We start from the raw sequence: 14,178 nt of genomic DNA on the forward strand, positions 1-14,178 counted from the left end.
CATGAGCTGAGTCAAGGCACACAGACTTAGACACAGGCACTAATGACACGCGTTCTTGCAATCCACATACAACAAACATCTGCCAGTAGGTTTTCAGTAATTGGATTAAAAGGTGTTAAATTTGTCTAATACTGGCTTCATGCTTAATTTTTTCTGTTTCTTTTAGTTTCCTTTTAGGCTTTTTAAATAATAATAATAATAATGTAAACTGCTTAAGAACAAGAGGGAGACATAGACAGCATACGAAAAACATCTGAACTCTGAAAGAATAAACAACAATACTAACGATGAATAAAAACAAGTACAGAAAACGCAGAGAGGAATCAAATAACAAGAACTGAGAGTATCATGATATTGCAAAAGGATGAAGAGCAGGAAAGGACTAGCATTGTGGGAAAGGGTTTAGGAGTAATTTTTATGGAAGAGATGTGTTCTCAATGCACGTTTAAAGGATTCAATAGTGGGTAGGTGGCGGATACGGAAAAGAGGCAGTTTCATTGTTTCGCTGCAAAATAACTTACAATTATGTGGTCATATGTTGTTCTGGCAACAGGAAGAGTAAGGAGACTATCAGCAGAGAAGGAACGGTGCTGTCTAGCTTTGATGAAGGGAGAAAACAGTTCAAAGAAACAATCAGGGCAGGTGTAAGCAAAGAAATTAAAACATAGCATGGACAGTTTGGACTGGAAACGAGAACGGATGGGTAGCTAGTACAGAAAACGAAGGAGAGAAATGACGTGATCTCATTTCCTAGCTCTAAGCACCAGACGTGCAGCAAAGTTCTGTACTGTCTATAGTTTTAGAAGAAGATATTCAGGGCAGCTAGCAAGCAAGGAGTTGTAGTAATCAAGTCTGGATAGAACAAACTCACAGACAAGAATGTTGGTAGCGCGCATAGAGAGAATGTGACGGATGGCTTTAGCTTTAGCAAAGAGTCAGTCTGCCTACTGTCAAAACAAAACGTGCTATCAACAACCACTTTTAACATTAATAATTACAAATATCCTCTGCAATAGAGTAAATGATGCTTAAAGACAAAGATTCCTAATATTATTCTCTCACACTTCTCGCGTTCTCAACTCTCGATCAGGTTCTAGGGCCTGTGGACCAAAGTCTCAACCAAAATGTTTTTTCTCTGTTCAAACGAATTAAGTCCTTAGCTCAGTCTGTGGGTTATTGCATTTAATACTACGAAGTGACTCACTGCTCTATGCTTCAACACGCTCAGGGAAGTCGTCAACGAGCGAGGGTTACTTCCCCCTTGAGTTTTGTTTACACCCTGAGGAGTATTCTTCCGACCTGACTCTTACTTCCCAAAGGTAGTCCGTTTGAAGAACACCTTGGCACCCGCTATTTGAGGATCCCACACGAATCTTGGTAAATATCTTCGCTTACTAGCTCCTATGATCTACGCTGACGACAGCTGGGGGCTGACGGGAAGGAACTTGTTACGAGACGACGCCTGGATCTACAGTTGATCTGTTCACACGGTTGGAGCGTCTCTCGCCATCATTCGCTTCAGGACACGCAGTAGCTCCTTGTTCTCCCCTAAATAACTCCTCACAACTTTACCCCCAGTAATTTTATTATTCCTTTTCCCTCGCTTCACACTTAACTATCTATCACGCATCCGTCATTCTAACATGGTCTACTAGGTCTTATCTATTCGTTGATTTCTCCACATATTAAATCGTTAACAATACTAAGAATAAAACAGAAATAAAATATGTAGCAAATAGGTTTACCAATGTTACGTTGGCAACGCAAGGAATTACTTCTTAGATGCTGAATTGTAAGCTTCTGTTTACACATATTTTAGCTTCCTTCAACTGTCATGTCAGCCAATGCCGTCTGCTTCTTCTATTTTCGCTAGAGTGAGCTCCCCTTGACCTGTATTCATCTCGGCTTTAGTGCTTTTCATCTTAATGAGATATAAGTACCTAAGAATTCTGACACGAGAGAAAGGGCGTTTTCGGGATACAAGTGAAAAAATATCACAAGAAAAACTCTGAATGCACTAAGTAAGACCGGGTGATGAAATGAGCGAAACTTTCAGTGATATTTTTTTTTATCGAGATAATCATTAACTCCTCCTTCTCCGATCCGTGATGAAAGCGATAAGGAAAGACACATCAGAGATACTACTTTGAACTGTAGGCTTTCATTGTGATCGGAAAGGTGCACCCACAAAGTAAAAAAAAAATCCATCTTACCCATGAGTGACCTTACAACTTAATGATGATGATGATGATGATGATGATGATGATGACGACGACGACGATGATAAATAAATGCAAAATTTACAAATATTGTACCCACACTCCCACACTCCTCCGGAGTGTGCTCTTAGCGCTTAAGAACAAGAACGAAACATGGACAGCATACAAAGTACAGAAAACAAACTAATAACATCTGAACTATAAAAGAATAAACAGCAGTACTAACAAAGACTAAAATCAAATACAGAAAACACAAAGAGGAATCAACTTCGACATTTTGTGCAAGAGTACGTTTAAATCGACGCCCTACAATACTTGCACTTCCCGAAACCAGTTGTTTTCCGTTCCTCTACATCACGGGTACGAACATCAGTTTTAGGATCACTTCGATTTCCGCTCCCGGCTAGAGGGTCTACAATTATGCTACTCCACCCTATCCTTCCCCCCTCGCCTGTACCCTCCTCATCCACAATATTATTAGAAGACCCTTTGTCCTTTGAAAACCGAAGTGATCAACCAGAAGCTTGCCTCTGTTATCCGGGGTTAAAAAGAAAGGTCATAGTATTTAAAATATTTAAATAGATTGGGAATCGAACACATTCATTGTCGCCGCAATAAAGGAGAATAATAATGATCTGTTTCCAGTAAACATTTCCCAATGATTTAACTGTTTTAAAAAAATTTACGGAAGAAGTGCTTCTTAAATTGTTTACATTGTTTACTTGTTTAAATCGCTATGGACTTATCATATGTCACACCCTTTAATGACAGTAGATCTTTCGTCATCTGGTGCCTCTCCTGTCAATTTCACAATTCTTTCGTTTTTGTTGACCTCTGCTCATTACAAAAACTTTCATAGGCGCGGTGTCAATGGTCCCTATATGACAAGTATGAGAGATATAAATTCAAAATTGGTACAAAGGTAGGAAAAGAAACTGCAGAAAAAGGAAGAACGGCAACATTGGAAAGATCCTTTTGGACTGACAGAGGCGAAAAAAAAAAATGTATCTCGGTTCTTTTTTCCGGAGCCTCCAAATATACAACAACATTTGTGCGGTGTGAAAAATCGTATTATGTTTTATTATGGTCATTAAAAGACTTTCCAGTCTGGGTACATGAGGAAGACAAAGGGAAGTCATTCCGATGATGATCTTATAAAATCGAGCGAAGAGGCACAGCCACAATCAGAGACGAAATACAGCTTCAGAGCTTTTGCGGTCACTACTAACGACCAGACCCAACCTCATCTACAGCCAGTGACCTTTTGACCCCAGTGTACCCTTGCTTGAGGTTCACGACAGTCACTTCTCGCTGCTAGTTGGTCTGTATCTAAACTACATCGGCACAATGACATCTAAACATTTCACTACCTCGGTAAGTCAAGGCATATCAAGATGGTTTTTAATTAGAATGTTTAATTAAAATTTGTTTTTAAAATAATAAAAGTTTAGCTGAGTTCCCTACGGTTAGATCAACTTTAAAGAATGTTGTGCTACTGTCTGTACTATCTGTCTTAAGCGCTAGCCCACTCATATATTTCTATATACAATAACTTTCCCTCCACTGGTGTTAACATGTATGTAAAACACTTTTAAATGCTTAAAACTTGGTACTGTCTTTTAAACGTAAAATAATAATAATAAAAAGTTTTCTATACAAATATCGCGCTGATGTAAAGCCTTCAGAATATCGGGCAGTAAAGTTTAATTTCAATTCAATTCAATTCAACTTTATTCATCCACAAGGGCAATTATAGGTATGATGACTCGCCAGCACACTAGAGGGAAGAATTATGTGAGAGATGAAAGGGAATAGATTCTGGCGACATACACACACACACATGTGCACATAATGGCTTATAATAATAATTATAATAATAATGGCTTCAGCATAGAAATATTCACTGCTTTGGCTGTAGGAGTCGCGCTATAAAATACCTTATTCGAAAATTAAAAATAAAAAAATTTAAATGTAACCTTTTCTTTCTTAAAGAAAGAATCTCACATCATCAGCTTTCTATACCTTAAGTATACCTTTACTTATTTCCCGCCTTTTGCTGTTCTGTTAGATTTGGACATTGAGGTCAACGCTTACTATTGTCATGTATTATGTGTGTGTTGAATAATTTCGTGTAACTTGTTGTCATATCTAAGTCCCTCAAATAATGTTTTTACTTGTTAACATTTCGAATAGCACATAAACTTGTCCGTTTTTAACTCCTCCTTTCTGCACTTATTGCTCACCTCGGCAATACTTCCAATGCATAGCAAAGAATTGTTTTGTCTTTTTGTCCAGCAAATTTAAAAAAAATGTAAATCCTGGAAAATAGGAGTGGGAGGGTGTTAGTCAAGATGTCACGAACGTCCATGATGAGCTTAATTAGCAGACGTTCAAACTCTCGACTCGGCTATGACCTTGACAAAACCACCAGATATACATTCTTTAGGTAATTTTTTTCTTTTTATTTCACCTTTTTTCTTGAATGGTTCTATTTATTACTTGTATAGGAGAAAAAAATGGAAAGGTGCAAGTGTTACATTGTTGAATGTCATACCAATAAAGCGAAATGTCGAGACTTGGCATTCATATCGATTCCGAAAGCAGTTAATGGTAAACAAGTCAGCAGAATCTGTTGTGACGTGAGTGTGTCAGTGTTTCTTACTCCTCTTTTCAGGATGATCTGTATAGTCCTATATCCCTAGAATAGACTGAGGCTGTTAACTAGATGTGGTTCAATACTATCGCTATCTTGCACTGAGATCCGCCTTGTAATTTGAATAAAGAACTCATACCTAAGCCGACAGATTCTTCTTTGTTTCACAGAAACAATTACCCCCGTGATATCTTAGCAGTGCCCAACTTCGATCCCTGTCCGTTGAGATGGGTCTTCAATGCAGACGACCACCGTCGTCCCAAGGTTCTGTGGAAGCGCAGTGCAAGAAGTGTCCATGGGTCTGCAAACCCATCCATTACCATGTGAAGGTCCTGCGGAGCTGTAACTGTCACCGAAGCGGGAAATACAACTATACCCAGGTTGCTGCTCTCTTCTGTCAGTCTGTTTGCCTGTTTGTATGTCTTTGAGTTTGTGCGTGTGCACCTTTTTGGTACTTAGGGTGTGTGTGTGCTTGTCTGTGCGTGCTTGAGCGGGAACGTGCTTGCAATAAATCAATGAGCTTAAAAACACAGGTGTGGAAAATAACTTTATAGGCTAAAGTAAAAGCCGTATACTGACATGTAGACATACAAACGTGTATCAGTTATCTATATACTTAACCTTCTTTAGCTGACTGCCGACTCATTTACCTACTATTGTAAAGTTGGTGTCCAGGTGCTGCTTAAAACATTCCAATAGACAGTGAGGCCGTTTGTTTGTGCGTGAGATAGAGTTTGCTGAAAACTAGAGAAGTGCATTAGCATAAGCCCTTACTATTTATAAAAATTCCTCAATAGAGGAATACAAGCTATCCGTTCAAACTGCATACAAACAGATGCACTCTTAGATAAAGCAAAAAATAAATAAAAATAAACATTACTATTTAACAACTAATTAATCGTAATACACTCATTGAATCGATAATGATACGAATTTTATGATTAAAAAAGAAAGTTAAGTATTTAAGAAATATTCACGGTTAGCTGGTCAGATTAAATGTATTCTCGGATAATGGGGTTTTCTGTAATGCACATACTGAGAAACTTGCGTTGATAAGTCAGCCTACGAGCAGAGGAAAGTTGTCCTGCAAATATCTTCTATAAAATGATATTTTACCCTAACGTTATTAATCGCACCTCCTCCCACCCACCCCCTTAAAAAAACAAATAAAAACAGACAAAAACAGCAGACCATTTTTGCGCCCCTCCCGGTGACTGCTCCCTAGGTACTGTCTAGTTCGCCGACCGGTAGAATCGGCCCTAGGGGAACAGAGGGGTAGCGGAGTGTAAAGTGGGGCACTTCACAGGCCAATGGGAAGCGAAGTGGACGGGGACAAGACAATAACACTGGAAAAAATATGTTTAAAGGAAGAGAATAGGTTTTCCTTAATTTGTGGACACGTCGGCTGTCGGCACTGAAGGAAAGAAAGCGATTTTACTGGATTTCTTTTATCACCCCCACCACACCTTTACTCCACCCTGAGCCTCGGTGGTTTTGCAATGCTCAATGCGGCGTAAGATCGAAAAATGCATCGGGATTTTTCTTGTGGTTTACCTTTTCCCATATACCGTACTGAGATAAATAAAAGATTCCTATCACGCTTTTTTTATTCGTTTATGTGCATGGAGGCATGAGTGTGTGTTTATGCGTGTGCGTGCCAGCGTGTGCGTGCGTACGTCCGTGTCCTTCTCATAAACAAATCCAAGTACAGTGATACCTCGGTTCTCGAACGCCTTGACTTTCGACCAAATCGGTATTCGATCAGGAAATTCGAGAAAATTTTGTCTTGGAATCCGAACAAATATTTGGAACTCGAACATCCGAACGTCCGAGATGAGCCGAGTTGAGCCGAATGGCGTTCATTCGGCCCAGCGCGCCTTGCTTGCGTCATCAGTGTGAGTGCAGAGAGAGAGAGAGTGACGTTTTTGTGGAGAGAGTCATGAGATGTGTGTACTGTACTGTATTGCAAATTACTGTACTGTACACTGAATTTAACCCTTAGACATGGGTCCAAAGAAAGCCAGAAGTGGTAATGCAGACAAAGGTAAGCGGAAAGCTGTGAGAACAACTATTGAGCTGAAGAAAGAAATCATTGCCAAATATGAACAGGGCACACGTGTTTCGGATCTGTCTGCTGAGTATGGCATGCCAAAATCAACCATCTCTACTTTCCTTAGGAATAAAGCTGTTATAAAGGCCTCCAAAGTTGCCAAAGGTGTAACACTGATAACTAAGCAAAGGCCTCAGATAATGGAGGAAATGGAGAAACTGCTCCTTATTTTCATTAAAGAAAAAGAGTTAGCAGGTGACAACATCAATGAGGTCGTTATTTGTGAGAAAGCACTACAAATATTCAGTGATCTGAACAAAGAAACACCTGGTACAAGTGGTGAAGGTGCTTTCACGTTTAAAGCCAGCAGAGGTTGGTTTGAGAATTTCAGACTTAGAAGTGGCATACATCGCGTCACTAGGCATGGGGAGGCAGCTAGTGCAAACCAGGAGGCTGCTAATAACTTCATTAAAGAATTTTGTGACTATGTCAAGGCAGAAGGGTTTGTTCCTGAGCAGGTGTTCAACTGCGATGAGACCGGATTATTCTGGAAAAAAATTCCAGCCAACACCTACATAACCAAAGAGGAAAAAGCACTACCAGGGCACAAGCCTATGAAAGATAGGCTTACTCTTTTGTTTTGTGCAAATGCAAGTGGTGATTGCAAGGTAAAACCCTTGCTTGTCTACCATTCAGACAATCCCCGGCCATTCAAAAGGCACAATGTAATGAAGAGTAAATTGGCTGTGATGTGGCGGTCTAACACCAAAGCTTGGGTTACCAGACAATTCTTTACAGAGTGGGTGCGTGAAGTTTTTGCACCTCGAGTGAAGGAATACCTGGCAGAAAAAAAATTGCCTTTAAAATGTCTATTAGTGATGGACAATGCTCCTGCTCACCCCCCAGCTTTAGAGGAAGATCTAGTTGATGACTATAGCTTCATCAAAGTAAAATTCTTACCCCCAATACAACCCCTATTCTGCAACCCATGGACCAACAGGTCATATCCAATTTCAAGAAATTGTACACAAAGGCCCTCTTCCGGAAGTGCTTTGAAGTGAAAAATGACACACAGTTAACTCTGAGGGAATTTTGGAAAGAACACTTCAACATCCTGAATTGTGTAAACTTGATTGACACTGCTTGGAGTAATGTCACTCATCGCACATTGTATGCAGCATGGCGAAAACTTTGGCCCGAAAGGGACAGTGAGGGTTTAGAACCTGAGTCAGCTCCTGTCGTTGATGAAGATGTTGCTGTGGTTGATGATATTGTGGCCATAAGAAAGACCATGGGCCTTGACATTCAACAAGATGACATCAACGAACTTGTGGAAGGTCACGCTGCTGAGTTAACGACCGAGGAACTGATGCACCTACAACAACAGCAGCAGAAGGATATGGTGGAAGAAATTTCTTCTGAAGAAGAGGAGAGAGTGGAGGATATTTCTAGTGGCCTTATTCATGAAATGTGTGCAAAATGGGCAGAAATCGCAAATTTTGTTGAACAACATCACCCTGATAAAGTGGTAACAAATAGAGCAGTTAACATTTTTAATGACAATGTTTTGTCCACTTTCCGCAAAATTTTGTAAAGGAGAAAAAAACAGCAAACAATTGACAAATTCTTCCGTAAAGAAATCAGACAAGCAACTGCAGAGCAAGATTCTGATTCTCCTCAGCAAAAGATACAGAGAACAGAAACACCCGAAGAGCAGTTACCCTCTGCTTTTATTGAAGAGGACTCCCCTTCAAAACAATAACCATCCCCCTTCCCTCCTCCCTCCACATTCATTCCCTCCTGCCATAGGAGCGGTCCGGTGGCGCAACGGTTAGCACTGTTAGCGCCTGTCACCAATACAGTGAAGGTTGGCTGCCCTGAGTTCATTTCTCGTCTCGGGCACGCTGATCTTTCTCTGCACGTGGCATCTGTTTACAGGGCTGGCTGCTTGCCGTAATATAGCCTTAGTTGCTGACACGGCGTAAAACACCAATTTCCCCCCCCCCCCTTCCTGCCATAAAGTTTGGTACAGGTACAGTAAATGAAACACAATTTACTGTACTGTACAGTACATTTTATTTTTTTTGTTTTTTGTTTTAATAAATACTTTTATTTCTTATTTCTTGTTGAGACTCATGTTTTTCTACATATTATATACAAATTAGGCCAGTAAATAGGCATTTTCTGGGGCTTGGAACGAATTAATCCAGTTTCCATCATTTCTTATGGGTTTCATTGCTTCGGTTCTCGAACAATTTGGTTCTCGACCGTCCTCCCGGAACGAATTATGTTCGAGAACCGAGGTATCTCTGTACACACTTTTATCGTGCACATACATGATCGTGCTGTAAACTGATGTACTCAAGAGTCCGTGTAAGTGTGTCTTGGATGCAGACATGCACCGAAGAGTGGGCATATGCCCTTGATGGTGCGCGTCCTCCGGGCATACCTTCCTTTACCCATGGTTGTCTTTCCTTGAATTCCTGCAAGGAGAAGATATATGTCAACAGATATCGAGGTAACTATAAAAGCCCGTGAAAAACATTGAGCACACAAAAACCCACCGACCACCCACAAGAACACTTCCGTCTCGCTGCTCCGGCACCCGGCTAACCAGTGGCGAGCCACCCTGCTATCGACTAGCCCCTCCCCACCACCACGACACACACTCATCAAGTGGGAAAGTAAGTTACAGCCGTACATGCACAGTGCTGAATCGGAAAAACCTATTACTAATTAGTTGTAGTCGGAAGGAGCAGATGGTTAGTTATATAAGCCCCAGACAGTTGGGGGTCCAGGGTCAAAGCAGCTGTCACTTGACGAAACCTGTTAGTAACCATCAAGAACCCACTCATCGTCAAGAAGTGGTGATAAGAGATAACAGAGATAAATCGAACAGTGAGCAAGTCAACAGTTTTCATTTTGCAGATTTCTGATATCCAAGCCATTCTGTTTGAAGAGCAGTTGTGGTAAGTTTCTGAAACACTGTACTAGGCGGTGACTCCATGTCAGTCGTGAAAGTGAATTTTTTTTCTTCTTCTCTTTTTTCCATTTTGCAAATAATTTTTTCTTGTCTAAATTCGATCGTTATTTCCTATTGTAATCTTCTGTTGTTGCCTTTCACACTTTAATAAATTGTATTTTCGCCAGCTTACGCAATACATATGAGAGAAATACAGAGAGAAATACATATACAATATTTGCACAGAAGTATATAAATAGTTCATTTAAACCCATAGGTTGCTCAAGCTGCATAGAAAACTGAAAATAAAAATGTATTTGCTTATTTATGGACATTTCTAACTTACAATATTCTGCTGTGAATATAGAAATGGTTTACTGCTTGAAAATACAGTAAATAAATATGGCTGTTCCTTCTACCAGTATCAGAAGCAGAGTAGTAGTTAAGTAAGCAGGTTTTACAGGAAGCGTGTTTAAAATAGTCATTCTTCTAACTATTTCTGTAGTTACTCATCTCTACCACAGTCCCCTTATTCCTACTTGCTAATTAAAAAAGTGCCTGGATGCTTCACACATTGATGTGTGGAAATTTTAGACTCTGGACCAGGTGTGGGCAAAAGTTTGCTTTTTGTGGGCGTGTCTCAAAATTCTAAACTATGCGGCAGGCCGGTAACAGACCAAAAACCAAACAAACAAATTCACATACAAGAAACCGCGTGTAAATGGAATGACAAAATAGTATATTGTAGTGTTCACTAAATAAATTTAATGTGAAAAATGAAGCTTTTTAAATTCGCGCACGAGCAGAACTGCGGACCAATGCTCGTCTGTTATCCGCGAATGAAGGTCGGACTTGCTCTGCTTCATATTCAAAAAAGTCTTTTCACACACATACATCAATGCAAGCATCACCACCATTCTTTTGTTAATTTGTTTAATGTTCGGAAACGTGTCCTTACCTGGCGCTTTGAAGAGCAGCGTTTTGGTCATTTAAAGAATCCTTCAACACCATGTTTCACTGTAAATCAGTCAGCTCAAGTTACACACTATCTGGCTGACACTACACATAAACGGCAAACGGATTTGACAATATTTTCAGCTTACTTTCCAGTTTGATTGTTAGTTTTTTTGTTTGATTTTTTTTATTCGCGAAATGTCGCGAAAATTCCACTCGCAGAGCACTCAAAGTCTTGCTGCATTTTCTTTCTTCGCAGTCACCCAGTCTCAATGAGCTCAGGGTAAGAAAGTGTTAAAATTCTCTTTCCTTCTTTTGGGTTGAAAAGAATTAGTTTCCGTTCAAACTCATGAACAAGAATGTTTTTACCTTACAGAGGCACACTGAGTTTGTTCAAATGGTGCATGTTGTCAATAAGAAAGTCAAGACCTGTGCGCTATTGGAGATCACAATACTCGGGGACAGTGTTTGTCTTTTCCTTCATATCTAAAAACAGAATTATTTCTTCTCGGAGTTCACAAAGCTCGCCGACAACTCGCTTAACAACTTTTTCAAAGCTCAGCCACCGGCTTTAACTTCCTCCAACAACAAGATCAGTTGCCGGTGGTTGAACCCACTTGTTGTTACAAAGTTCACGATCTTTGTCACAGTGATAACATGGGTTATGTCTAATACACGTTCGCATAACGCTTCCTTATGTCTAATGAACTCAAGAAAGGTGATTTTGTGGTCTGGATATATTTCATGAACAGTTCGCTAAATTCTGATCAGAAGACCAACATTCCTGCTGGTTGAATTTGGAGATCCGTCAGCAGCATCTGATCTCTACTGGTGACACATTCAAGACAGACTCGCCAACACGCAAACACAACAAAGCACGTACGAATGGTGACTCAAACTACTGAAATACCTTAAAAGTTTTGTTATTCACAACTACATTGGATTTCTGTAACGAGTTCTAATATATTTGTACATAGTGTTTAAAATCTTTCTTTGTAGCATGGCCTGAATGTCTGAGCTATATAGCGTATGAAATAACTTCCTCGTTTACCTTTCCCTCTCTTCTCCTGTCATCCTCACTACTATTCCATTTTCTCTCTGTCCTTTGTCCCGATCTACCGCTTCCTGTCTCTCTTTCACTCCTTCTCTAGCGTTCCCCTCTTTCTCTTTCTTTGTGTGTGTGCGCTTTGCCTTTAATGAAAAAAAAGGTGTAGAACAGCCAGGCCATAAGATTTTTAAATTTCTGTGTAAATTTTAATCCTTGAAAATATTTCAGAAGCACCAACAATTTGTTTGAAGACGAATATATAAATTACACTCTTCATGAAATGCCCACAATGCCCAACCAGATATCCATTGTCAACCTTTTGGACTGATTTCAGATGAAGCATTCTCCCCGTGTGATGTGTGGACTGGTGGTCCTGCTGCTGACGGCGCTGACGGAGGCCAGACACAGTAGCTGCAGGCAGCCATCCAACCAGGAGCTGGCGCAGTACCTGTCGGGAGGTTCCAGCCTCCCGGAGAGTTTTTATCAACTCTCGGAACTCCACTCGAAAGACAATATTTACAACTCGTCCTGCAATGGCTACCGGGTCAGACTGAGCACTTTCTATGATGAGGGGTACGACATCTGATTCCCCTCCCTAGTTATATTTGATGTTCTTCTGTTACCTGGATTTTTCATTTTATATTTTTAAGGTTTTTTTCTATTTGCTTTATTCATTCTTGTGTCTTCCATTTTTTTATTAATTCATTTGTGCATTCTTTTTCCTTTTTTTTCGCTTTCTTCCTCTCTGTTGTGAATCCACGACACACTCAAACACACTCACCCGCTCGCATACACGTGCAAAAAATAACTAGAGAAAGAGAGATCAAGAAATGCGAGAAGTAAATATATAATTATACGTATATGCCTGTCTCCTAATATTTCCTCTTTAACTACCAACTACTTCACATATAATACCAACATGCACGCGCACATATATATCTACAAACATGTACACAAGTATGCCATAAACACTATTAACTAGCGTGCAAACACACACACACACAGAGTGCTGTTGAAAAGGTCGAGTTAATACTAAACCAGAGAGGGTAGATACAGAGAGCCTGCACTATAGTAGCATCATGTTTCAAAGGGACGAAACTTTTCTTAACAAGTAATAACAAAGAAGGAGTGCAGCCTCTCTATATCTACCCTCTCTGACTAAACGCTGGTCACGCCACAAACTTGTATAAATCGACCGTTTGCAGACGATTGTTTATAGTTAGCGACTAGAACGAGGCTGGTGTGTACAAAGCTACTGGTTTAGTCACATTCATGTTAGCCTCACCGAGACTAACAGCCGAGAACTTAACAAGAAGCTAAGCGTTTGTCTATCATCTATGCAGAAAGACAGCAGTCCACCGATAGATTTCCATGGGTCACTCTGTATGCTCCACAGGAAGAACTGCTCTGATGAATGGAACCCGGACCCATGTCCTGTCACCTGGATGTTCAACTACGACTCTGACCGCTACCCGGACACCCTTGTGGAGGCCAAGTGCAAGCCGTGCGAGCGGGGTCTTTTCACCTGCAGACCTGTCTACTACTACACCAAGGTCATGAGGAAAGGCGACTGTAACAGTATCACTGGGGTGTACAATTATAAACAGGTAAACAACAACAACAGTCTTGATTACTTACTGACCGTGTTTGGGAGGATGGTGGGGTGTGTGCTATTTATAAGAGAGCTAAAGGTAGCTTCATGACCTCACTTTTGGAGAGTATAACTTAACTCAGGGCAAGCATTTTTATAGTGATATCCCTCTCCTCCCCCTCGCTGCCTTTCCCAGCATGCTGAGGGGGTCAGGCACACACATAAAAACGGTGTCAGGTACACACATAACAGCTTATATATTCAGGTACACACATAACTGTGGGGTCAAGTACACACATAAAGGGGGGTCAACTGGGGAAAGTTCGCTTCGCCACGCTAAATCGCACAGCCTATGTGTCTGAGAGGGCCGTGCTCTAATAACTATCCATCATTTTTATATTTTTGGAAGATCTGATCACACGATTCTACTGTCTGTAGACACATTTTCCTATCCATCTGGAAATGTACCCTGCTTCCTAAAGAGTCCCTTCTCGGCTGTAATTCGTGATCCTAACAGGCTCTTACTGGTGTCGATTTGTTTGCATGTGTTCATATACTTTAGTTTACTTGACTACATACGCAGGTATACACGAAGAGGCTTTTTTCCTTATTATTTCTTTTTGTTGTTGTTGCTGCTGCTGTTGGTTTGTTTTTGCCTTTTTGTTTCTTTTATAATCTGTCATAAACCAACCAGTGAGTGT

The 14,178-nt window shown here is 40.4% G+C and overlaps 2 protein-coding genes across 3 annotated transcripts; both read left to right on the forward strand.

Moving 5' to 3' along the window:
- The first annotated feature begins 6,735 nt into the window (after positions 1-6,735).
- On the forward strand, positions 6,736-8,507 carry LOC112562746 (tigger transposable element-derived protein 1-like). The gene is made up of 2 exons (XM_025236209.1): positions 6,736-7,524; positions 7,565-8,507. Exons 1-2 carry the CDS (start codon positions 6,877-6,879, stop codon positions 7,592-7,594), a joined length of 678 nt encoding a protein of 225 aa, XP_025091994.1. The 5' UTR covers positions 6,736-6,876; the 3' UTR covers positions 7,595-8,507.
- A 695-nt stretch (positions 8,508-9,202) lies between these two features.
- On the forward strand, positions 9,203-13,919 carry LOC112562748. Of its 2 annotated transcripts, none has more exons than XM_025236212.1 (3): positions 9,203-9,606; positions 12,221-12,459; positions 13,283-13,919. In XM_025236212.1, the coding sequence occupies exons 2-3, from the start codon at positions 12,221-12,223 to the stop codon at positions 13,587-13,589; spliced, it is 546 nt and encodes a 181-aa protein (XP_025091997.1). In that variant the 5' UTR covers positions 9,203-9,606; the 3' UTR covers positions 13,590-13,919. The 2 variants fall into 2 exon arrangements, with proteins under 2 accessions (XP_025091997.1, XP_025091996.1); XM_025236211.1 differs by lacking the exon at positions 9,203-9,606 and adding an exon at positions 9,823-9,891.
- The last annotated feature ends 259 nt before the right edge of the window (positions 13,920-14,178 follow it).

This window comes from Pomacea canaliculata, linkage group LG4 (genome assembly GCF_003073045.1).
Source record: "Pomacea canaliculata isolate SZHN2017 linkage group LG4, ASM307304v1, whole genome shotgun sequence".
Lineage (NCBI taxonomy): Eukaryota > Metazoa > Mollusca > Gastropoda > Architaenioglossa > Ampullariidae > Pomacea > Pomacea canaliculata.

What these genes read in the sequence shown, in the direction of transcription:
- LOC112562746 (XM_025236209.1), top strand. Translation starts at nt 6,877, where the DNA reads ATGGGTCCAAAGAAAGCCAGAAGTGGTAATGCAGACAAAGGTAAGCGG. An exon ending in AAGAGGAAAAAGCACTACCA is followed by an intron (nt 7,525 to 7,564) that starts GGGCACAAGCCT and finishes CTCTTTTGTTTT; the next exon opens with GTGCAAATGCAAGTGGTGAT.
- LOC112562748 (XM_025236212.1), top strand. Translation starts at nt 12,221, where the DNA reads ATGAAGCATTCTCCCCGTGTGATGTGTGGACTGGTGGTCCTGCTGCTG. An exon ending in AGCACTTTCTATGATGAGGG is followed by an intron (nt 12,460 to 13,282) that starts GTACGACATCTG and finishes TATGCTCCACAG; the next exon opens with GAAGAACTGCTCTGATGAAT.